The 26272-nt window shown below is 41.7% G+C and overlaps 1 protein-coding gene across 3 annotated transcripts; it reads right to left on the bottom strand.

Annotated features, from left to right (window-relative positions):
• Positions 1–25917, bottom strand: pkig (protein kinase (cAMP-dependent, catalytic) inhibitor gamma). 3 transcript variants are annotated; one of them, XM_053317525.1, is made up of 3 exons: positions 25703–25917; positions 2810–2994; positions 1–724 (listed from the first exon to the last, which is right to left on the bottom strand). In XM_053317525.1, the coding sequence occupies exons 2-3, from the start codon at positions 2964–2966 to the stop codon at positions 645–647; spliced, it is 237 nt and encodes a 78-aa protein (XP_053173500.1). In that variant the 5' UTR covers positions 2967–2994; positions 25703–25917; the 3' UTR covers positions 1–644. The 3 variants fall into 3 exon arrangements, with proteins under 3 accessions (XP_053173500.1, XP_053173502.1, XP_053173501.1); XM_053317527.1 differs by lacking the exon at positions 25703–25917 and adding an exon at positions 10235–10324; XM_053317526.1 differs by lacking the exon at positions 25703–25917 and adding an exon at positions 3100–3418 and having other exon boundaries at positions 2810–2996.
• Positions 25918–26272: the final 355 nt, after the last annotated feature.

Below are 26272 nucleotides of genomic sequence, written 5' to 3'. Positions count from 1 at the left end.
TAGATTCATAAGTATTTTATTACACAAAGAAAATTGCTATCACAAAGTTATCACTGAACATTTAGCAATAAATATGAAGTCCGTACACGACAGTATAATGGTGACTATGCTTTTGTACTAGAAAAAAAAAAAAAGAAAAGACAATGAAATAGAACAAGAGGGTCACAAACACACACACACTGACATAGAAAGAAAGAAAATGACAAACAGATGATTATGAATACGCCCTCCATGACACAGTTCCATATTAGGCTGGAACGATGTTTCGAGTGTTATAAATGTATTTCTGTTCAGCTCCATCCATCTCCACAGACATCCAAAGTTTCTGTGCTTTCTTGTTGCGTCAGGAATATAAATGACTAACAGAGTACAAAGCAAAAAGAGCAGCATCTCAACTGTCAGTTCTACTCTGTTCTGTTCTGTTCCCCGTGTGTTACAATCGGATCCAATAAAAAGTCGTGCATTCGGGCCACCGAGAGCTCCAAACAAGCCGGCAGTGAGCGAAGGTGTCCTCGTGCCCGGTTAGGACAACCAATAAACACTCTTTCATTTTTCCTTTTTCCTTTCCATCTCTCCACTTTCTCTTGCTTCCAAAATCTACATATCACTCCTTGACTCTGCCCCCCTTCGGCCTCCGGCTGAGTTTAGGACGGGCCTCCACCTCCCTGGGCGTCTTGGCTAGTGGAGCCCTCGGCCGCAGGGGCTGGCGAGGCCCCCGGGTCTCCTGGAAGAGAAACGTGAAACAATGTGCACAAAAATCAGTTACAGCGTATACACATCATGTAGAGGACAATTAATTATAATATCTATTTATCAGCAGATTATGTTCTTAATGAAATTGATTCAATCAGTTGGACAATAATAAAATGCCTATTATGATATTATGGAGTATAAGGCGACGTCTTCATGTCTTCGTCCAAAACCACAGAAAATTAAATTACAGTAATTTAACCCTTGTGTTGTCCTCTCGGGTCAAATTGACCCCACCTCTTTTGACTGTTCCTTATTTCCTTCCTTCCTTCCTCTTTCTTTAATTTTTCCTTTCTTCTTCCCCTCCTCCCCTCTTTCTTTGCTCCCTGCTCCTTCCATCCTTCCTTCCTGACTCCTTCCTTCCTCCCTGACTAATTTCTTTCTTTCCTTCTTTCTTTCCATCTTTCATTCTTTCCTTCCATTTTCCTTCTTTCCTTCTTTCTTTCCTTCCTTCTTCCTTCCCTCCCTCCCTTCCTTCTCTCCTAAATTCCTTCCTCTTTTCATCCTTACTCCTTTCCTTCCTTCCTTCCTTCCTCCCTCCTAATTCCCTTCCTTCTCTCCTTACTTTCTTCCTCTTTTCCTCCTTCCTTCTGTCCTTCCTTGACTTGAGGACAACAGGGTTAAGACAAACAAAATAAATACATTTTCACATTTCAGAGCTTTGATTATTTGATACTGAAAATAGTTTAATTAGATTAATTTTCTCTCAACTAATCAATTAAAGGACAGGTTCACAATTATTCAAGTCTCTTTTCAAACAACTGTCCCAAGGTGCCCATATTAACATTAAGACAGGTTTTGCTTGATAATAATAATTGTTCATGCCGAACATTAAAAGATCTCTGAATATGTCTTCAATGTAAGCTAGGGCTAATGTGAGACTTTAGCTGTCAGAGTAGTCAAATCAAGAGAATATCTTCTAGTGAAAAATGACCTCAGAGTTTCCTTGTTGAGCTGCAGTGGAAGTACGAAACAAAAAGAAGGAAATTGGCACTAAAAACACAAGTGACTGAAAAGATATGAACATAATTCAACTACTTTGGATGGTTGAAGCCTTATCGCAGCTGGAGATAAACAGGAGGAATGATTACAACAAGCAAAACTTGTTTTTATGTTCATACAGGCTCCAGACTATTGTTTTAATCCTATCCTTTAATCGAGTAAATATAATCAAGCTAAAAAGTTATTTGGCTTTTCTTTCAGCCGGCAATAAATCTCCTTTCTGACTCAAGAAAGAAAAAAAAAGAGTCGTGACAATCCCGAGGAAGGAACTACAACTTCCTCTAGTGACACACTGTCAACGTGACATGAGATTATTTTCCAAACTTGAGGCTTCCCACCACACCAGCGTTATAACAGTAGATTTATAATGGGTCATATTGCCTTATCATGTCATGGGAAACTTCTCCTTGAATAAAAAGGAAGTCAGCGATGTACAGTAACACACACAATGGTCAAACTGAGAACATTTGCGTCACATTGAGACACGTTCCTCCTAATAACTCAACAACCCCTGCTGCTAGAAGAGGAAGCAAAGACTGATCTGTCGCTGTGCTGCAGTCATGACTCGTTTACTGAGGATTACAATCAAATCTCACTGAGATCACATGCAGAGCAAAGCCACCTGTCTGTGTTTTCATTGTCTGTGAACTCAGGTGTGTAACATACAGTATGGTACAAATGGTATGCATGTATGTCAACCTGGCCCCCACCTACCTCACAGACCTGCTCCACCACTAACCACCACTATGTCTTTTTCTTTTTCTTTTATGTCTTTTTTACTTTGTTCCATATTTTTTATGTTCTCTGTCTTTGAGCACTTGTAAAAGCACGTTATAAATAAAATATGACTTATGATGTATTATCAAGTGTTTGGGTTCAACCTGTTCTTGTTTAAGGAAAGAAAATCACAATAATTGAAATATAAAATCGCAATTTAAATCGAATCGGGACCCAAAAATCGTTAAAGGCACAAAAGCATATCGGCCCAGCTCTAATGCATATCTGTCTTGCTTTCACATTTGTGTTACACCTGTATTCAAGATGTTTGCACACTGACCTGCAGCCTTCAGGTCCATCTCTGCCAGGTCTTTGGTGAGTTCACTGGTGCTGGCCCCTGCGTTCCCCTCGCCTGCGATGTCGGGCACTGCGTTCCTGCGGCCTGTGCGATCACAGTTGATAAAGTCTGAGTACGACGTCGCCTCCACGTCCATCATCTGTCCATGACCAGCGCTCTCATTACACCTGCAGAGAGGGAGGGAGGGAGAGAGGGAGGGAGGGGGAGAGGTAATGTCAGGCGGCTGTGGAGGTGTAAGGAGAAGCGAATAAATCAAACATGCTGTCTTTCCTTTTAACGGTCTGCAGGAGCTGTGGGAGGATGGTTCTTCTTCTGTGGAGTCAACGTGACACACAAGAAAAACTGGCTAGAGACTTAATTTTCTTTTTTTTTCTTCTTCTTCTTTTTTTTAAATTACTTGTGCTGAGCTATTTCAGAAGCGACTGAAAATGACCAATGCAGACAGAGAGAGTGGGCAGAAAAAGGGAGGGGGGGAGGAGGGGAGGAGGGGGGGGGGGGCACTTCAGAAGCACTTCCACAACCTGAAAAAGCCGACGCCAGCTCGAGAGTGAAATTCATAAAAGAAGAAGAAGAATGAAGGTGTTAATAATTGCCATTTCTATTTCTGCGCGGCGATTAATGGCACTAGCGACATCTGTGCTAATTGGCCGTCCTAATTACATCATGAAAAACAAAAAAGCTGCTCCAAATCTCGCAGGCCTCTCTCTCACACATGCATAGTCATACCCCTTCTACTAGAGAGTCCATTTGTCTGTCCTAGAGGTACTTACACAGCAACGATTTAGAGGAGAGAAAAAAAGGAGGGGGGTGTGAGAGAGAGAGGAGGGGTGGAGGGGGGGTCTGGAAAAAGGACTGATCAATATGGAGAGCCAGGGTAAAAGAGCTTGAAACCATTCAAAGACAAGGCAGAGGCGGGGCCAGAAAGCGAGTCGCGCTCCCCCATTAGCCATTCATTCCTCCTCTTCTTCTGTTTCCTGTTCTCGGTCCATATTTAACTGGGTCATGGATCCTGCCAACCTCTAAAAACACTATACAGCTGGTAACTCCTCGGAGAACAGAGGACAAAAAAGAAGACTGCTCCAGAAAACACCACAAAAAAAAAAAAAAAAAGAAAAGAGAGAGGCAGACAGAGAGATAAGAAAGTAGTAGTAGGAAGTAGTCCTCAGGCTCAAAGAAGAGATAAAAACCTGTTTCATCCTCTAAATGTCGTCATAGCTACTCCTCCAGATAGCTTCGGTCCAGATAGCTTTAACCTCTCTGACCGGCATCATACCTGAACTACATTCCACTTACATACAGACAACATTGTTTAAAAACCATGACCATGAACAGCTGACTTGCTATGCTATGAATCTTTAAGAAACATGAAGGAGAAGGGGGGGGGGGGGGGGGGGGGGGTGTTGAAGTCTCGGAGGGGGAACAAGAGAAAGAGAAGAATGAGAGAGGAATAAAAATGAGCTGGCAGACACGACGCACAACGACATGCTCATCCAAAGCCGCTCTGTCCCCCCCTTCCTCTCCCCTCCCCTCTCCTCCCCCCAAACGCTTTCACTCATATTCTTTTATCATCATTCAAACCCAAAAAAAAAAAAAGGTCTCACAATTGTTTTCTGTCTCCTATGTACAGTATCCGTGCCCTGTGCCAGAAAGGAAGCACGTTGGGTCATTCACTCAGAGGTCAGGAGCTGCACAGAGATGTAGGCGAGACGCTTGGGAAATTGAAATTTGCTGCAAAAGGGCGATCTTTGAGCCCCCCCACCTAGGTAAAGAGCGCTACCTCAGGAAATGTCACTGAGTTCTGGGGGCCGACGGCATTTCCCCTCAGAGTGCTCCCACACCGAAAAACACAAGAGCCGCTCTGTGTTCCCGGCTCCTGATGGTGGTGGTGGTGGTGGTGGTGGTGGTGTGATCCTACCGTTAAGATAGTCATCTCTACAGTAGATAAGCCAGGGAGCTGTGGAGTCATTACTGAGCCAAATTCACTGTAGGAGGCCGGTTTCTCACAGGTTCACAATCACACCTCTGCTGCCTTTTACACAACCTTGAGTTTAAACAACCGAGGCTTTCACCAACTACCAATTAGAGCTGAACAATCCCAGTAAAGTCTCTTATTACCAGTTTTCTGATCAATTGTGCGATTGTGATTGAAACCTCTCTCTCCCTCTCTCTCTACCTCTCTCTCTCTACCCCTCTCTCCCGCTCTCCCTCTTTCTGTCTACCCCTCACTAACTCTCTCTCTCTTTCTCTACCCCTCTCTCTCTCTACCCCTCTCTACCTCTCTCTCTCTCTCTCTCTCTCTTTCTCTTTCTGTCTACCCCTCACTAACTCTCTCTCTCTCTCTCTCTCTCTCTACCCCTCTCCCGCTCTCTCTCTCTCTACCCCTCTCTCTCTCTCTCTACCCCTCTCTCTACACATCTCTCTACCCCTCTCTCTCTCTACCTCTCTCTCTCTCTCTCCCTCTACCTCTCTCTCTCTCAGAACAGATCTCTCTCTCTACCCCTCTCTACCTCTCCCCCCTCCTCTCAACCTCTCTCTCTCTCTCTCTCTCTACTAAAAGAGATATCACTGCACTAAGTACAATCACACATTTATCTTGTTTGTACATAAATAGAAGCAGATAAAATGAAGTAATTACTTGTCTGTGCTGTCCCTCTTCTTCCTCGCTTCAAGACAACACAGAAGAATAAGCTTTAAAAATGAGCTGTCAATAGTTTTTCCTTTTTGTTATTAAGAAAAGGAACTTCTTCGAGAAAAAAATGCTGATTATCTGTCTCAGGCACCAGAGCTACATGATCTAATGTCATCACGAGGAGGAAGTAGAGGTAACTTTGTAAACAAAAGTCTCTCCGAGCAGGTTGAAGCCCTGGCTTTTGTCTCGCAGGGAGTTTTTGGATCTTTGACCATTGTTAATGTAGACATGTCAAGTCAAGTCAGTGTAATGTGTACAGACCTAATTTTGCCTCAGGGGGGGGTTTACAGTCTGTACAGAGCAACACAACATCCTCTGTGTGCTTAAACCCTCGATTTAAAGGGAAAATCCACCTAAAACAACGAGGGGGGAAAATGGAAGAAACCACATGAAGAGCGACAAAGGAGGGACTATACAGAAGAAACAGGATAACAACATTATAAAGAAGAATGTGATGAGACACCTGACATAATAGCATAAAAATAACAGACGCTGACAAAAAGCACATTATGTCCCCTTTAACTTTCCTGTCGTCCTCCTGGGTCAAATTGACCCAGTCTGTTTTGACTTCCTTTCTGACTTCCTTCTCTCTTTCTTTCCTTCCTCTCTCTTTCCTCCCTTCCTTCCTTCCTTCTTTCCCTCTTTCCTTCCTCCTTTCCTTCATTCCACCCTTCCCTCTTTCCTTCCTTCCTTCCACCCTTCCTTCCTTCCTCCCTCCTTCTCGCTTTCTTTCCTTCCTCTCTCTTTCCACCCTCCGTTCCTTCTTTCTTTCCTTGCTTCCTTCCCTCTTTCCTTCCTCCCCCCTTTCCTTCCTTCCTTCCTCCCTCCTTCTCGCTTTCTTTCCTTCCTCTCTCTTTCCACCCTCCGTTCCTTCTTTCTTTCCTTGCTTCCTTCCCTCTTTCCTTCCTCCCCCCTTTCCTTCCTTCCACCCTTCCTTCCTTGACTCGAGGACAACAGGAGGGTTAAACTACAATCATGACACTCAACTGTGCATTTCTATTCATTATTAAGATCTGTGCAGTTGGCCAGTTCATTCAGTTAATTGTGACAAACTTGTAACATCAATCAATCTATTTATAAATCACCAAATCACCACAAAACTGATCTCAAGGCAGTTTTCACATACAGCAGGTCGACTCTTCACAGAAACCCGGATGTTTCGACTCTTTCAGGCTTTTAGGTGATGAAGCTCTAAATGATGATATTGATGATCCCATCACTGAGCTACCAGCTAACTTGGATCACTTCTGTAGAAAAGAGACCCGCCCCCTCTGTTATCATACCGTGCATTATTAACAGCAACTCACAGACCTGGCATGTTAATTAGCTACAGCTCAGTAAACTGATCGGTGACAGTTGCCGTCATAAGCTGCTGGAAACACTTTCTACAGCTTGCTAAGACACTCAGATCAGTTAACGTCTATGGAGATTTGTTGCTCTTGAGAATTGAAACATTTCACTTTCAAATCACCGTTCATCTCTGCAACCGGTGAAACTTCTTAACCCTCCTGTTGTCCTCGAGTCCAGGAAGGAAGGGAGGGAGGAAGGAATGATGGAAAGGAGGAAGAAGGAAGGAAAGGAGGAAGGAAGGGAGGAAGAAGGAAGGAAGGGAGGATGGAAAGGGGGAAGAAGGAAGGAAGGAAGGAAGGAGGGAAGAAGGAAGGAAATGAGGGAGGGAGGAATGAAGAAGGAAGGAAGAAGGAAGGAAATGAGGGAGGGAGGAATGAAGAAGGAAGGAAGAAGGAAGGAAGGGAGGATGGAAAGGGGGAAGAAGGAAGGAAGGAAGGAAGGAAGGAAGGAAGGAAGGAAGGAAATGAGTGAGAAAGAAAGGAAGGAAGGGAGGAAGAAGGAAGGAAAGGAGGGAGGGAGGAACGAAGGAGGAAGGAAGGGAGGAAGAAGAAAGGAAAGGAGGGAGGGAGGAACGAATAAGGAAGGAAGGGAGGAAAGACGGAACAGTCAAAACAGAGGGGATCAATTTGACCCGGGAGGACGACACAAAGGTAGCTTGACAGATTTCACTAGAAGATTCCCATGTTTTTTTGTCTGAAGCAACAAAAAAACACACCAGCAGCCCTGCCTGTGTGTCTACATGTCTGCTCTGTGTTGTGTTTGCCTCTTTCTACTCCAGCGGCTCAGTTGTTATGTGGCTAATGTTAGTCCCATCTAATTGCCATTTTTATGTTTAATTAGCCGGCTTGCCTGCGCATGTGGATCAAATCCTGCCATGAGATCATTAACAGGTTTCCATGGAGGGATGATGATGATGATGACGACGATGGTGGTGGTGATGGTGATGGTGCAGCATGTGTTTACATCCTCTCTTCTGCCCGGCTGCCTGGTCTCAGCTGTGGGAGAGGCGTTTTTAATGGCGCTGCGTTTTAAAATCACTTTATCCCTGATACGAGCAGAGACACACAGAGCGATGATCAACTTGTTTTCGTAGCGCTCGCTTGACTGACTGAAGCCGTGGAAGGTTATTGTTATTGTTGTTGTGCAACCGGCTGTGATTTGTATAAAACGCAAATGAACATTTAAAGCGACTTTGAGGCAAATGATCTGTAAAAAAAAAAAAAAAAAAAAAAACATGCCAATGACCTTCTGTCTAACAAGCAACTGAACTAATTACAGCTCTTGTTTATCGAGTTGAATAACAAAATAATCGTGCCTTCCATCTGACGCTGCCACTTACAAATACAGTCATTTGTCTTCACTTTATATATTTTCTGACAATTACAAGGAAATAAACGAGAGGAAAGCAGCAGATCTTCACATTTGAGAAGCTCGAAGCTGCAGTTTTTTCTTGACAAGTTTAACTATAAGTTGATTCAGCTTCAAACTCCTACGGGCACAAGCCCCCTAAAACGATCCTTTGTAGATGACATACTGTAGTCCTCTCAAAAGGCCTTCTGTATGAGTAATAATTTGACCTATAACACAGATATGATGCGAGGAGTGTTGCATCAGTCACAGCTTCCTCAATGAAACCTTGACAGTATCTCATGACCACGTTCCACAAATAATGACTTATGGAGTTTGTTTTTAATGTCCCAGTTTAATAAAAAGGGTGCCTTTATGTGAAAGGCCAAGTGTGTGTGTGTGTGTGTGTGTGTGTGTGTGTGTGTGTGTGTGTGTGTGTGTGTGTGTGTCCGTGTGTGTGTATATAAGAAGGGGGAAATTCGACACAACTGCAGCTGGACTCGCTGTGGCAAAGACAAATGTCACCCACCTGTATGTATTTCCAGTCAAGACAATAACAACTCAATCCTCCGAAGGGAAATGACTGCAGCTCAGTTCATGAGCTCATTTCAGCCGAGCCTCACTGCACTGTTCTGTAAAAGTGTGGATAGTTTCCGATAGTGGGGATTCTCTCTCTATAAAAGTTATTTCAGGGACACATCCTAATTCACATTCTGCTAATTCCTCTATTTTGACTATTTAAAAAGATGCCGCATTGCATTATCATATCCAAACAAACACAGAGCTGTAATCCTGGTGTGGATGCTGAATGCTGCGGAGCGCTGAGCGGTAAGTCTGAACGTCAACAGTGACCAACACACTGGGCGAGGTGGCGTTCAACAAGGGAGGCTTTGGCGTGAATATATTAGGAACCAAAGCCTTTGAGATCACTGAGGGGAACATGAGTCAGCAGAGCCACTTACATGGAGCCCATTAGAGAGGCAAGGCTCACTACTATCCCGCTGGAGCCTTTTAAGCCTGATTTGTGTGTAATAAACTCACATTATCTGCAATAACCCACACAAAGACGGGCTTCTTTGCTGATTGAGACGTCCATTAGAGCCTTCTACCCCACCGACTTCTGGTCTGTCAACTAATTCTGCCGCATGTTATTGACAAAGCAAAAAGCCTCCACGTGAATGAGTTGCATCTGCCTCACGTAGCAACTAAAGTTTTCCGTTGGCTTACTGAACTATGGAGCTCCAACTGTTCATCCATTCATTGATTAGTTGCCACCTATTATTTTAATTAGCCACCAACTATTCTGATAATCAATTTGAGTCATTTCTTAAGTCAAAAGTCCAAATTCTTTAATTCCAGCTCCTAAAATGTGAATATTTTCTAGTTTATTTTGTCTTCTGAGACAGTAAACTTAATATCTTTAGGTTTTGGACTGTTGGTTGTGACAAAACAAGACATTTATGGAAAAAATGATCAAGATCTTTCATTGTTTTCTGGCATTTTATGAGCCAAACAGAGAACTACTCTGGGATTAACCTTTATGTTTGACACGATATAGTTCATTTAAAAGCAACTAACCAATGATCTTTTCCCTGATTGATCAATGTCTTCTATATTTTCTTGACTGATCATTTGACATTTCCCACAGTTTCCCAGATGATACCTTTAAATGTCTTATTTTGTCCAACCAATAGTCCAAAAACCTGAATATACTCAGTTTAAAAAGATATAAGACAGACAAACAGGGAAGCTAGGTAATCTACTGCATTTTCCCTTTAAATACAACCTAAAGTAAGTCAACTATTAAAAAGTTGCACATTCATTCTCTCTAAAACCACCACCCTTGCACTTTCTGAATGACTGTATTTGATATTTCATCATCTCTCAGTACAAAAAACAGCTCCTCAACAACTCCTCTCTCTCTCTCTCTCTCTCTCTCTCTCTGCCTCACAATGAATCAACATCTAGTAGATTCACAGTAAAACTAAAGACTGAAACATTTAAAAAACAGCTAATCTTACCCAAGTGATTCAGAGTCACTTCGTCCTGCTTGTAGAGAACCAACGAGCAGACTGCTTCAAGCCAATTCATCCAAATCCATTCGTCCCCGCTGCGCTGAGTGTCGCACGCTGACTGAGAGAGCACCGTAGCACTAGTGTTTGCCTCAGCTCTCTGCCTCTCAGCCCCTCTCCGTCAAAAAATGTGGTCTGGGCACTGTCTTATTCACATGATGTCAGCAGCTGCTCGGTTGACAACGTGCCCACTTCAACAACACAAGGGAGCTGTATTTCCTTGTTGGGATTTAGCATTGTTGTTCACTCACTTGGGTTTTCCTCTCATAAATAAATAAAAAAGCTCTGTCCATTCATTCCTGGTGTGTATATTCGCCCCCTGTTTCCTTCCTCTTCTTATGGGGCCCCCCCGCCCCTCCCCGGCTGGGTGTGAGTGGGCTTTATTTCCCCTGGTGGAGTGAATATTGCAACTTGCCAAAAACTGCTAGATAGCTCTTTTACACTGTGGAAGAAAAAAAAAAAAACTTTGCCTTTCGCCTAAGAGGCAAGAAGACACAAATCTCTGCCACTCAGAAGATGTTTTCACCAGCTTCCTCTCTCTCTCTCTCTCTCTCTCTCTCGCTCTCTCTCTCTCTCTCTCTCTCTCTCTCTCGCTCTCTCGCTCTCTCTCTCTCTCTCTCTCTCTCTTGGGTGCACTTTAAAAGTCTCAGGCTTACTATTAAGTCACAGTATAAGTTTCCATCTTCTCTGTCAGACATGCAGAATTATCAGTGATAAACACTGGATACCCAACACAATTCTCTCCATCTCCTTTTCACTGAGAGGAGATACTGGCGAATGATCACCGCCACTCTCAACATAATTGCCATCCTAAATGAGCGTACCGAGCTCCCACGCCTGAAGGCATTATGAATCAGCCGAGGAACAGCAGATAAGAAGCCTGACCGAGGCTATTAGCATCAGCTCCTGTGGAAAAAGTCTTGAGTGAGCTAATGAATAAAACAAAAGGATCTGGCAAGGCGGCTTCTTTTTCTTCTTCTTCTACTTCTTCTTCTTCTTCAGAAAGCTACGGCGAAATCAAAAATCAATCTCGCTCAGACAGATTATCGCGGCAGGCATTCAGAGCAGCTGAGTCGTGGTCCACCCCCACCCCCTACCCCCCCATTTCACAACTCGGGGCCCTTCGGAGATCAATATCCAGCGTTTCTCCCCTCGTGAGACGTCAGTGCTGGAGGAATACTGGCACATACCGATGGCTTCAAAAAAGAGATACTGATACTGAGACTGCAGGCATGTGAAGCCAAGCAGAGCTGCAACTAATTATTCTCATTATCAACTAATCTGTGGATTATTATATCTCTCTCTATTTATCATTTACTTATTAAAACTGTAATGTCTTGTTTTGGCTAAATAACAAACCAATATTCAATTTAAAGTTCAACAGAGAAAAGAAGCAAATTAAATTCACATTTTTAAGAAGCTGGAACAAGAAAATAGTTTGTATTTTTTTTCTTAATAAATAACTTAAAACTACATGAAATATTTAAAATGTACTTTCTTTACTTGGTTTCCTTACTTTACTTTCTAATGTGCAACAACTTTATCTAAATCTTTTTGGCAACAAAGCTAGAATAAGTAAATATAGTTTGCAGATTTTCTTGATAAAAAGGTTTCATCATCATTTGATCATCAAATTAGTAAATTAAGTGACTACAGTGACAACATAAAACAAACCCTAACCCACCGATATCCAATCATAGGCTATGATAAACCAGAAATCATGAACCAGAGAACTTAACCTTGAATTGAAGACTGCAAACTCATGATTATTTCTATTATTGATTAATCTACCAAATCTGTCTTTATTGATCAATTAAATCATTTAGTCTTTAACCCTTGTGTAGTCCTCCCGGGTCAAATTGACCCCGTCTCTTTTGACTGTGCCTTCTTTCCTCCCTCCCTCCCTCCTTTCTTTCCCTCCCTTCCTTCCTTCCTTGACTTGAGGACAACAGGAGGGTTAAAATGTCAAAAGATGATGAAAAACAAATATCTTGTTTGACCAACAGTCTAAAAGGACATAACGCAGAGAAAATATAGATTTTTGAAATTGCTGCCACTTAATTTTATGTTGACTGACTATCAGTTAATCATCTCAGCTCCACTTATATGAATAATCAATTGTGAAAATGATGACTTAGTTGATTGAATGCCGGTTAACTAACTGACTGATCTGTTGACAGTAGCTCTAATGCAGAGTTTATTGAATGAGTCAAAACAGAAAACTCACTCTGAAACTGAGAAACTGAAGACTCAGCTTTGACGTCTTCACGCAGTTTTTCTGCACAGTTTTTGATGACTCTGCAGAAAGCCTTTTAACTTCAGGCTGCAACTGGCTTGTAGAGGATTACAAGTTCAAAGATGCAGTGATGTTTTAGAGCAACGTGAGCCTTGGGTGGTCAAAAAAAAAAAAAAAAAAAAAAATCAATGATAAACTTTTCAGTGTGGTTTAAGTGTCGATCAGTGATTCAGCACCCATCCTCTGAATTGACCACCAGCATATGAGCACTGAAAAGAGCTGCGGAGGCCTCTTGGATGAGTGGAAAAAACTTAACAGCAAGTCCACTCCACTTCAACCCACTTCCTGGTTCCTACTGCCGCTTCCCACTAAAGCTAAAACACAGTCACACCTTAAATTTAACTGACAGCTGGTCATCAGTTGAATTTAGCACTAATTGCAGACAGTTTTCAGTTGGATATCATATTGCCCAACTCTTAATTTGATCATGAAAGCACCCCCATCTGTGTACCAGCAGGGTTATCATTATGTAAGAGATTAAGGTGATGCTGAAGCACACTGCAGGAACATTAAACATATTTACATTTAGGATGAAAGTGGAGACAGTGTCAGAAAGGAAGTAAAAAAATAAAGGATTTCTGTATTTTATAGCAGAGTTGTGGCTGTGAATGGTTTGACCTACAGGAAGCATACAGATAGAGCAGTAGCGTGAATGTGGATATGAAAATGCATTAATCAGACATAACAAATAAAAGCTTCCTGTTCCACATTAAGGCCTGTTTTATAGGAGGCTATACAATTATGAGTTCATAATTGTGTTTCAAGCAGAGCATTCACTGTAACATGAGTTATGCTGCAGAGTTAAAGTTTGGAAGTGCACTTATTCACTTTCTACAGAGAGCTAAATAAGATGATCGATACCACTCCAGAGTCTGCCTGTTAAATATGAAGCTGTGTTAGCTTAGCTTAGCACCAAGACTGGAAACAGGTGGAAACAGCTAGCCTAGCTCTGTCCAAATGTGACAAAATGAAGTGTAAAAAAATGACCAGCTGTTGCGTGCTGGTGTAACATGAGTCTTTATAGAGCGAGACTCTACTCGCCAAATATCCCGTAGTGAAGGATTATTGGATAAAGGGCACCTTAAATGACATCATCAAGTGATCCCACCCAAAATGACCACATCACATGATCGGCCGCTGCACAGAACACCCTTCATGCCTTTAAAAAAGAAAAAAAAAAGAAAAAGGGCTGTATATGTGTAATTAAGGCAGGCTGATCTCCACTCAGTGACACTAACTAAGCACAAACTGGAAACCCAAATCATCCGTCTGCAGACTCGCACTTTAAATTGATTTTTGTTAATCTTTCTAAGTCGTCTCGTCTGCTAAACAGATGGCAGGATGGCATGATAAACAACACTGGAGCGACAGACAATACTTCTTCTGCAGACCCTGTTCCCTTTTGTTAGCACAGCTCACTTAGCAACAGCTGGGCCAATCAATATCACTCCGAGAGCCCCGTGCATCATAATATTGCTCCATCTTCACACAATACACACCAAAGTAATGGGATCGGACTCAGGATCGGATATCTATGTTTTGTTTTTTAAAGGTTACATTACCAGAGGTGTTGAATGTAGAACATATGCGTGTGTGGGTGTGTGTGTGTAGGTGTATGTGTGTGTGTGTGTGTCGCTGTGGCCAAGAAACAGCAAATGAGCAGTGATGGATCAATGCTTTTCAGGCACCGGCGGAGTCCAGCTGCCAGACAGCCAGACGTATCCGACTGAGAGTACTGTAGCAGCATGCCCTGCCTGCCTCGGGCTGTAGGGAATCCCCTGGTTCGTGTTTGTTTGTGTGAATAAAGATGGGTGTGACTGAGCCTCATCAGCCACACATGATTCACAGCTGAGTCAGGAGCAGGTGTTCCAACTGGACTCCAAAACGAGGCTGTGATTTAAAAAAAAAAAAAAAAAAAAACCCTCCACACACACACACAAGAAGAAATACTCTCACATTTCCATTTGCAAAAAACACTGCAACAACTGTTCGTCTCATCATTCTCGAGACTCTTCGCAGGCCGGAAGAAAAACAAACGTGTCTGTCGAGACATCCAGACTTTACAATGATTGAATATCACGAGCTAGCGCAGACTGGGAATGCTGCTTATCAGAGCTCACGATAAAAACAAGTAAACGAGATTGATGTCCTCTGTGACAAACATTTCCGAATAGTTATTCTCTTGTTTACTTACAAAGCCAAACTAATTTATGAGTGTGTAAAGCAGCTCTGAAGGATGAAGCACTTTAAGGGTATAACTCTTAAAGCTGCTACGTCCAAGTTGATAATATTTAGATGAGGGTGACTGCTGTGTGTCTGGAGAAGTGGTGTGAGCTGTTTAAAAAGCAATATTTCAGAAAAGTTGAATTAATCTTATGTCTGGTTTTGGCTTGTTATTCTATTCAGTTAACTCTGAAATGTTACTATTCAAATACTGTGCGATATTTTTATAGTTTAATCAGTTTAGATAGAGCTGAAAGGATGAGTCAACTTATAGAAAATTAAATCCAAATTTCATGAAGCTCTTCAACCCTGAAAATTAGATCTTTTTAAAGTGATTGTAAATCAAATATCTTGGTTGTTGATGTCATCGTTGGTCGTTTTCAGATATTTTATAGATCAATGGATTGGAAAAAAAAAGAATATGCAGATTTATGAATAGAAAAATCATTATTGCGCAGAGCTGAACCAACAAGGAATTGCATCCAAAGCCTGATTATTATTATTCCTCCATTAAAAAAACATCAGAGCCTCATCACTGCCCTGGCTGACATGTTCCTTCATTATAAAGATTACAATCATCTTATTTTATTTAGAAATGGCTCCAAACACTAATAACAGCAATCACATTATGACTGAAGTTCTTTGAGAAACTGAAATGTAATACAAAGTCAAGAGGTTGTGACGTGGGAGTACAAGAAGCTAGCAAAGCTCTGTAAAAAGGAATCACGTTTCTGCACATGCTCAGTAGCTTCTTCCTTACAAAGAACTACTCTCCTGACTCCGTGGTTACACCAGACACGGCTAATCACGCTCTGGCTGCGTCACGTTTTTATTACGATCTAAGTGAAGAGTCTGCAGTCAAGCTAGCTGCCTTTTAAATTTAGTGCTTGCTCTGCTACTACAGTAATTACGGTAGCCTAAGCACAGATTTTATTGCTTTTTCCTTGATTTTTGCACTTATACTATGGAAATTAAGGCCATGTAGTTTAATGCTTTCCTTGTTTGCCCATTTTAATTGTGTTTATTGTTGATATATACGACTTCCTGCCATATTTGATCTCGTCTGTGCAGATTGACGTGGCTTTTATAAAAACATAGACTTGGTGCATTCACCTCTGAAACATGCTGCAACTCGTCTGGTGGGATCACAAGCATTAACTACAGCGAGGGGCCTCTCAACTGGATCACTGCTTGAGACTGAAAATGTGATCTCTGTTATAAGTCTTTGGAGTCATTTCTAAACAGACGACTTTGACTGTAATCTTTGTGGTGAATGTTCATGTCAGCCACTGCGATGTTGTGGCTCATTGACGTGTTTTTATAAGTTTAACAATGGAGCAAAGGTCTAATAAAGCACATTGGGTTGCCATTATGTATGAAATGCGCTATATAAATAAATCTGCCTTGCCTTGTCTTGCCTAATACAATATATCAGACTTTGGATACACACATTATACTTGTAAGGAGATGGTTGGTGGTTTAGTTCTGCACATGAGACATGGGAAGAAATATAGAGAAAATGGCCAGTCATATCATTAAAGAGGAGCGAATTCTGACATGAATTGCCTCCTTCTGACATAAAGGCTCAAACTAAATAAGATTTAAATGATTAATTCATTATAAAACTGGTTGCCAACAAGTTTTCTGCCTAACAACTCAAATCACTTAATCTACCAATTGTTTCAGCTCTATACTTGGGATGGGCATTTTTCACTATCACACATTATTCTTTTACATTTCATAGACTAAATAATTCAATTGAAGAAATAGTTGACTGATGAATCAGTAATGAGGATCATCATCAGTTGCTGTCTCGTAGCATCGTGTGATTAAGATTCAGATCAAATACAGTCATGTAGTACTATTTTATTGATAGCAACACCTGCCCTGAGGAGATTGACCTCTGACCTCTCTATTCCCATAATTCCTCAGGTGTCAAGAAGCGTAGTTTTTTTTTCTCCTAAAACACAGAGACAGACAGGCAGCGATGTACTGTGCGTGAATAACGGCTGTGTCCGTCGCTGATTTTCCTCCCACCGGCCGTTCTATCTATTCTAATTCAGCTGCAAGGTTGCCTGCTTCTATTTCCGTCGACACATTTAACAACACGAGACCTCAGCAGGAAGCAGGTGGTTTGTTTGCTTGTGTTGTTTATGTCCTGTCTTTTTCCCAGGCTCTCTCTCTCTCTCTCTCTCTACACACACACATGAACACACATACACACATATACATACAAGCGGGAGGCTGAGTGAGACCCTTGAGCGGACTAGGAAGAGGAGGACCGGAGTGGTGAAGGCGTAAAAAGAGAGAGAGAGATGGAGGTTAGGTGAAGAGAGGGCGAGGGAGGGAATGGAAGAAAAATGAGGAGAGGATTGGTGAGTGTGAGGAGGAGGAAGAAGAGGAGGAAGAAGAGGAGGAGGAGGAATGGATGGAAAGTAGATGACGAAGAGAGAAAGAGTGAGGGTGATGGGAGGAAAAAAAAAGGGAGGATAGAAGCTGCCTGCCTTGCTAAATAAGGCAATATCCCCCTGCTGGTGTTTTCATTACTCTTTTTTTTTTTTTTTTTGAGGACTTGAGAAACATAATATGTCCTTCTTGGCTACGTGCAGCACATCTAACCACTTAGCTAATTTGTAATAATATACGATTTAGGTTTGCGGGCTATAACACCTGTTAGAAGGATTCCACCCACAGCTCCCTCGCCCCTCACCCCCCCCTCGCCCTGTATCCTCGCTAATAAAATAACACACAACAGAAACCCGCATTCAGCTCAGGACTTCTCGCTTACAGAGCTTGAAACTTGATTACTCTGCAGCCACAACTGCTCGTTACGCTGCATTTAAAGTCATTTGAAGGAAGAGGCACAAGTCGCTCCCTGTCACCTGTCCCTATGGCCTCTGTGTGTGTGTGTGTGTGTGTGTGTGTGGTTTGTACTCTGCTGCATCATCATCATCACACGTTTCTCACACTGCTAATCTAAAAAGGATGTGATATGATTGAAAGGGGACAAAAAAAAGGGTGCATGCATAACCTTCACCCCCAAGAGCAAACACACACACACACAAAAGAGCGAGAGCAATTGTTAAACTTTGCCTGCAGACCTTCAAAATAAAAGCATCATCCATATAGGTATACAGCAGGGGTGTCAAACATGCGGCCCGTGGGCCAGAACCGGCCTGCCCAGGGGTGCAATCCGGCCCACTTTACTTCCCGTCTTCTTTTCCTTCCTTCCTTCCTTCCATCTGTCCTTCCTCCCTTTCTTCCTCCCTACCTTCCTTCCTTCTGTCCTTCCTCCCTACCTTCCTTCCTTCCGTCCTTCCTCCCTTTCTTCCTTCCATCTATCCTTCCTACCTTTCTTCCCTCCTTCCTTTTGCCTGTCTTTCCTTCCTTCCCTTCTTATTTCCTTCCATCCTTCTTTCCCTCCATCTTTTTAATGATCTGGCCCACATGAGATCAGATTGGTCTGTATGTGGCCCTTTAATGAAAATGAGTTTGACACCTCTGGTATACAAGAAAAACATGCCAAACCTGCTCTAATACAAATGCAGTCAGTGCAGTTTATATTAAAAGCTACAAAAAGCCTCAGTAAAACCTTTCATCATGACCCTTCATTCATCATGTACCATTAAACAGTCACAATCTACTGTATTTACACATAAGATGAATGGGGGTTTTCCACTAAGCAACTAAAAAGGGGGGAAATACTTTTAATATATCATTCTCAAGTGAATTTTAATGTCAATAATTTTCTCTCTAGTTTCTGTCACAGCTGTCTCCTGTTGACACATCTCCTCATTTTTCCTCCGGGAACCTTTTAAAGCAAAAAAAAAAAAAAAAAACACCCAAATATTTTAAAGCCATAGAATTCTCAAAGCAGACGAAATCAAAGCGTAAAGCAGATCACAAGCCTATGAATCGCTGTCAAACACTGAAGGTCACAGTGTTCTTTTTTTTCTTCTTTTTCTTCTTTACCCTTGAGCATTTTTTTCTGTCTCATCACTTTTAAAGTTCAACAATTTTAGCACTTACTTCACATCACATGGATTTTTTTTTAAAACAGGCCACTTCATCTAAAATAATCACGGCTCATTTTCTGGTTGTTGTTTTTTGAATTTTTTTACATGCACATATCCTCCTCAAATCATCTTTCACTGATCTGCTGGGTCCAAAAAAAAAAAAAGGGGCACATCTCTTTTACTTGCATGACCTTCACCCCCAAGAGCAAACACACACAAAAAAAGGGTTGCCTGCAGACCTACAAAATAAAAGCATCATCTATATAGGTATACAGGAAAAACATGCCAAACCTGCTCTGATACAAATGCAGTCAGTACAGTTTATATTAACTTACTTCACATCACATGGATTTTTATAAACAGGCCACTTCATCTAAAATAATCACAGCTCATTTTCTGGTTGTTGTTTTTTAAATTTTTTCACATGGACATATTCTCATCAAATCAGCTTTCACTGACCTGCTGGGTCCAAAAAAAAAAAAAAGGCACGTCTCTTTTACTTCCAAACCGATTCACACGGATGAGAAAAACCATTTACATAATAAGGTTTGATTAAAAACTCTCTCAGCAAATAGATATGAAGCTGTGTTTATTCAACACCTTGACCTGAGCTGTGAAATTTATGCTGACGCTGTGGGCCAATCCGGCTGAAATAAGAGAGTCTAACTCTAGCCGTGCCGCATTAAATCAACTCGCATTAATGCTGAAAAACAAATGTGTTGCCACTCTGAACAGCAACCCTCGCCAAACAATGTCATCTATCAGAAAGAGGGAATATGTGAGGAAATAGATTTGCGTCTTATTAAATGCAGAAACAAATGACTGCTGCATATGTATTACCCATCTATTTTTCTATATCCACTTAGTGTCTGCAGCTGAAGCTCATCTCCACACGCTGGGTAACAGTCTATACAAGGCTTAGGACTCAGCACAAAACCATTTATGTTGAGTCAATATATTATTTTCCTGTGCCAATTATTGTTTTGCTTGTATCTACAATGTACCCTCTTAAACATTAAAGTGATACTCAACCCAAAATGTGTTTTTTTTTAAAATCATAACGCACTCACTCCCTGTGGATATAATAAGGTAGCTTGATCCCTCAGAGAGAACAAAGGCTGTGGTCAGCTTGTATTCACTGTGTTTACGACGGTGACCCAGTTTCACAGCAGGGGGAAAAAGATCCGTAGCAACTTGAACTTCATATTATTTCCGCAGCATAACTTGTCTTTCCTTTGCTGCCTGTAAGTATGCTCTGTACATACCAATATTTTCACCAACATATGGTTGAAATCACTGCTTCTATCCAAGCAGCAACTCTCATGTCTTGAGGCTAAAGTCAGTCTGTGCGGAGCTACTTCCTTAAAGCGCAATTCCACTGATGGCCACTAGATGCTGGCTCCAGTTCAATCAAATCCAACTTTATTTACATAGCACCTTTCACACTGCTTAATGTAGTTCAAAGTGCTTCACGGTTGATTGACAGGCTGATAATAAGAGAGGACAAGTGTTGACTGAGAGCAACATAAAGGAAAGGAATGAAAAAAAGATGAAGGAACCAAAAAAAAAAGAAAAAATTGAGACCAATGCACGCAAGAGACAAGTTGACTCCCATTGAGTCATTATGGCCTCAAACACTAAAGTCAGTCCCTCTAACAAGAGTGATGATGGGCATTTTGAAATTAGATTTGAAGACACAAACCATGCTTTGATGTCTGCTGTGTGGGTGTCAGTCAACAGTTCAAACATCTACAATATTTCAATAAGTTTAATGATATTTGATTATGATACCTGCCCTCTTAGCACAATTAGAAGCAGCTTGTGTTAGCCCAAGTGTGCTAACATAAGCTTAGTGTTCCCAGTGAGGCAACTCCTTCTCACCTTATTAGGAAAGCCTTGGCTCCAAATGGAAAAGATGGCACCGACGACAAGCCGCAAGTATGGTTTCACATGAGCTCTAATGTAAACCAATGGGTGATGTCACACCTCGCTACATCCATCTTTATAAACAGTCTGTGCTTCCATCTCAATATTTACATATGATCCTGTTGAGGCCGCGAGGAGATGCATGTGTTTATTTGTGCATGCTGGAGGCTTGGCAACCTGTTCCTCCCGTTGGTCAAAGTGGTGCCAGAGTGTTTCTATGATCACAATACTGTCACTCCTCACACTATAAGTCCCCTTTGCTTCTTTAAAACCAAAGCTGTCCTCCCTTTAAGAATCAAGCTACACATTTTTTACAACCCACTTTTAAATCTATAAGTAGTTTTACGCGCATATATAAAAACAAAAAGAGAAGATTTTGGGTGGAGTATCTCTTCAGTGACTATACAAGGTGCTGGAATAACCACAGGGAGCAATTTGAGGTTGAGAGTGTTGCCAGGTGGAGCGAGCCAAGGATCAAACCGCAAACCCTGCAATTAGTAGATTACCTTCGTCACCTCCTGGGACACAGAAGTTTGAGTAGTGTGACAAGGGATTTAACCTCCTCACTTCAGTTTTTCTGGCCTCTAGAAACCAGATGCATAAAACACCAGATAGACAGAAATATGGACAGACAATCCTTTCATCAGATTTATTTTTTTTAGACTTGTGTGTACGCATAAATCTCATGTCCACTGCCACAGCTACACATAAATATTATCCACCTGTTTGCATATAAATCCCTCAGCCTGCTCCACAACTGTCAATGAAAAGCAAAGCAAAGCAATATTACCAACTGTGAGAGTCTCTGACAATGCCAGAGCAGTTGTTTTCACACATGACCATTAGCTACTGCTGTGGCAATTTATAGCGCCCATATTATTAATTCATTACTTCTGCCTGTAAACCATCACAGGTGGTGATATCTCAATCACCAGCAGATGTCAGACTGATAATTAGTGTTTCAGTTCCTATAGCAGCATTTATAGAAACCTGTACTAACTTCACAAAGTGCTTCACAATTAACAGATAAATGAAAAGAGCATTAACAGAAGGAAATTAAATGATGTCTCTGATAAAAGAATGTAAAATTTATCACAAAGAAAATCTACATTGAATATATATATATATATATATAAAAACACCTTTGATTGATTCACACTTTGATTACACAGAGAGTCCGAGGAGTAGAGTCCAATAATAAATCAGTGAATGAAACTGGCTGACAATCTGCACAAATGCTTTTTAATTTAGATTCTATCTCATCTTATTTTTCATGTCCACTTTATCAAATTATCCATTGCTGGCTGTGGGAAACTGGTGGTTTGATGTAGTTATAAATTAGAGCCGCAACAGCAGGCCGGTTATTCGATTGGCCGATCAACAGAACATTAATCAGAAACTATCTCGATAACCAAATCATCATTTCAGTAGCAGTAGTGGTTGCATATTCTCAAATGGGAGGATTTGAAACTGAAATGTGTCTCACATAATGGTAAAATTAATATCTTTTGATTTTGAACTGTTGAGCAAACTAAATAAGCTGTCTGAAGACATTATAAAAGGCATTTTTCACTCTTTTCTGGCATTTTATAAAGAAAACAATAAATGGAGGAGGAATAACAACAATCCTTCGTTGCAGCCCTTTCATAAATACCAGTTTATTTCAAGGGACATGACGCATGCAATGTTTGTGTTTGTACACTCTGTTTATACATCAGACCCCAGAAATGTGGTACATACTGTAGATAAATTGAATTAGACCTAATTTTTATAACCCGAGTGTAACCTTGCGGTGGTCGGCTCTATCAGAAAGTGCTTTCTGTCCGTCACACGAGACGTTATGGTTCGGGGTGATGGCACTCGTTTGCTCCTCATGGGGAAGTCAGGGAGCTAAAAACAGAGGAGCTTAAGTCCTCTGCGCACAGGCAAAGAATGTGGTTGGAGGTCAACGCAGTTGAACCGACAAATCCCCGTCCACGAAATATGTACACATTAAACCCATGATTACACAGAGGGAAGCATACAAAAATAGACCCTGGGCAGTGCGTTCACATGGTATCCAAACCATGCTTCACTGTTGTGGACCCAGATGCAGACTTGTTGTCTTCTGATCACTGTGTTCTTAAAACCCGGGAAGGTCTGTGGGCAGTGAACTGATTGTGGCCGTAATCTCAATGATATCTAGCATGCACTTGAACCAATTCTGAGAATAGATTGCTATTTTTAGCTAAAGCATGCAATGTCTCATCCTTATTGCAGAAAAGCCTTGTATCCAGCTGCCTCAGGTTATTGCCACTGAAGAACAGTGTTCTCAAATGAGGAATGAAATAAACTACAGTCTGTACGACATGATGGGAGCTCATTTAACCTTCAGTGTGACTACGTTTGGAATAAAGGGAAAGCTGTTAAACTGGCTAAAAAAAAATAATCTGGTGACCACTAACTGGAAAAGAAGTGACATAAACAGCCACACAGTAACCATTACTCCCCCGCCGTGTGTGTGTGTGCTTAATACAGGCTCTCAGCGCAGGGATACAGGGGTCCACATGTTCTCAGGGTAATCATGTTATTGTTGGCAGCCCTCAGCAGGAACAGATATGACTTCCATTTACGGAAGGAGTTGAAGGAGGAGAGCGGTGTTGGTAAGAGTGTTGGTCATGCAGCACTGCAGATAATCATCGCGGGTACTAGAAGATGCATAACACACAGAACGGGACGAGCCTTCACGATAGAAAAACAAGAGCAGATATAATCTTAATGCCAAGTGGTGTGTGTGCATTTTTCTTCTCTGCTTTCAGCGACTCAGTAAATATGATTGAATCAGAAGAGGGACGGTTCTGCAGGGCTCTGTCCAAGGTCAGGGGGGCATGTGTGTGTCTCTGCTTAATGTGTCTCTCTCCAGTAGTGGGGTTGGGGTGGGGTGGTTCGGAGGGGGGTTTCTAGCATCACTGCACTCTCTGTTCTGGCAACTCTCCACCCCCCCTTTGGCCATTTTGAAGGATAACAGGCCATGTTTGGTTAGCTGGTGCAAAGACAGGAGGACAGACAGTGGAGAGAGAGCCGTATCTGACATCAGGCTGTACAGATTGTACAAAACATCATCTCAAATTCATCAGGTGGCTTAATCCGGTGCAACAACTGATTTTTATATGAAAAGAAACATGATGATTATTTGCTTTATAAATGTTCTTATTTTGGTCCAGAAATGTAAGCATGGGCAGACAGATTAACCTTCAGCTGCTGCTCAGAGCAAAACATGCAAACATCACATTAAGCATTTAGCACGATACTCGAGCTCAAGCAATTAGTCCATCAACAGAAGAATAACCGACAAATATTTTGATAATTGATTATTGATTAAAGTCAGGGGCTGCTTCAAGCAAAAAAGGAAAAAAATCCCCTTGATCCAGTTTTAAATGGTGAGGATTTGCTATTTTTTTAAATCTTGTGTGATAATAAACTGAATATCTTCATTACTTTGGGCTTCAGGAAACTGTGATGGGCATTTGTCACAATTTTCTAACATTTTACAAACCACATGATTAATAAATGATAATCAGCAAAATAATCAACAATAAAAATTAATTGATAGTTGCTGCTTTACCTATTACCCCCCCAGCCTTATTCCTCCATGTTAGATCTGTACCCCAGTTGTCTGCCTTCCTTTACAAAATGTGAAATTTAAAGCGACACTACGGACATGCAACAGTTCTCCTTGAACCATGAAAGCCCCAAATTATTATTTTGCCGTGCCTGTTCCTGCCACAATCCGGCTCTATGTGTTCTTTCGGTCACTGGTTTGATATAATAAGACTAGCGGTTACATGCAACCCTGCCAAGTTGTGCAATTTTTTTATTTTTTTTTTAACTTAATCAGATGGTAGATTTTCAGGTCTGGATTACAGTGCTCCGAGCTCAGAGAGGGCACTGTTTTGGTTACAGTCCGCCAGCCTTGTCGACAGTGAGGCAAACCACCACAGGCAGGCAAGGAGCCAGTATTTATTTTCACCAGAGCCCTTGCCCAGTAACGCTGGCACCTGCCCAGCAACACTCATGCAAAGTGGGGGGTCCCAGGCTGCTGCTGCTCCCCACCAGCCTGCTGATGCTTGCTGATGCTGCTGCTGCTGCTGAATCTCTTAACAGCATCTCTATTCATCCATATCATTTTACAAGATTCACCTCCAGAAAACATGCTCCTTTCATTTCTTCACTCCTTAAACAGACAGGTTAATGCATGGAAACCTGCTGCTGTCATCATTGTCTTGTTATTGCATTAAGTTAGGGAATAAAAAACAGTGGATTTGTGTTTACAGAGAAGGAGCTGCTGTCTGGGTGCACTGACAGAGCTAAATAATAAGAAAGAAATAAAGAAAAGCACAGTGGATGAGGAGAAAAGATGAGGGCTTTTCGAAAGCTATCCAATCTGTCATTAGCTACAGTGAATGCAGCAGCTAATGTGTGGGAAGGACAAGCATGCCAGTCCTTTAAACTGCACAATACACACACACACACACACACACACACACACACACACACACACACGGGCGACTATAGCAGAATGGGAACACTCGAAGAAGAAGAAAAATGTGGAATATCATTAACATTCATAATGAAATTCAACAAAAGCTGACACCGAGGCAAAGCCCTTAGACAGATACAATGTAGTGCACAGTGCTTCAACGAGGAAATGTGTATTGGGGAGGGAGGGAAGGAGGGAGAGAGAAGGAGGGAGGGAGGAGGGAAAAAATGCTACCAAAAAAAAAAAAAATCATGTTGAATTTTTTTTTTTTTTTTTTTGCTTCGTGACTCTGCAGCTCCCTGCGGCTGCCCGACCATTTTTATGCATGTAAATCCACACACACGCGCGCGCATACACACACAAAAGCATTTCGCCTTTTTTTTTTAATATTGCACACACACAAATAAAGCAGATGTTTTGTAAAAAATGCCACTAACCTTGGCCCGGTCGCCTCCTGTTATCCACTTGTTACAATGGAAATGTAACACCATGAATCCCCCAGTTAAGTTTCCTGGCACTCGGACAAAATCGCAGCACGCCGAACTGAGCCGAAACTGGAGCAGGCTGGTGTGCAGAAAGACACAACAACACTATGGGTGGAGAAGTGTGTTTGCTTTTAAACGCCTGTTATATTAGTATTATCTTATCTCACTCTCTCTCTCTCTGTCTCTGTCTGTCTCTGTCTGCCTCTCTCTCTCTCTCTCTCTCTCTGTGGGTATCGTCTGCACACAACGAGAGAGAAAAAAGCTTGTGTGTCTTCAAACAGCTGTTTTTCCAAAATGGAGTTAGTCGTGTCTGAGCCAATCAGAGCGAAGCTAAGGAGGCTCCCACTCCTCTGTGGGCTGGAGCCAACAACACCAACCACCACACTGCACTCCCAGCATCAAGCACACAGGTTATACATCTCTCTCTCTCTCTCTCTCTCTCTCTCTCTCTCTCTCTTATTTTATTATTGGGATGATTCATGGTAGCTTTCATGCTTTCAGCTTTATTTAGACGCACTTTAA

Source organism: Scomber japonicus, chromosome 4 (genome assembly GCF_027409825.1).
Source record: "Scomber japonicus isolate fScoJap1 chromosome 4, fScoJap1.pri, whole genome shotgun sequence".
NCBI lineage: Eukaryota > Metazoa > Chordata > Actinopteri > Scombriformes > Scombridae > Scomber > Scomber japonicus.
The sequence above is the reverse complement of the archived record's forward strand: the minus strand, read 5'-3'. Positions and strand labels throughout refer to the sequence as shown.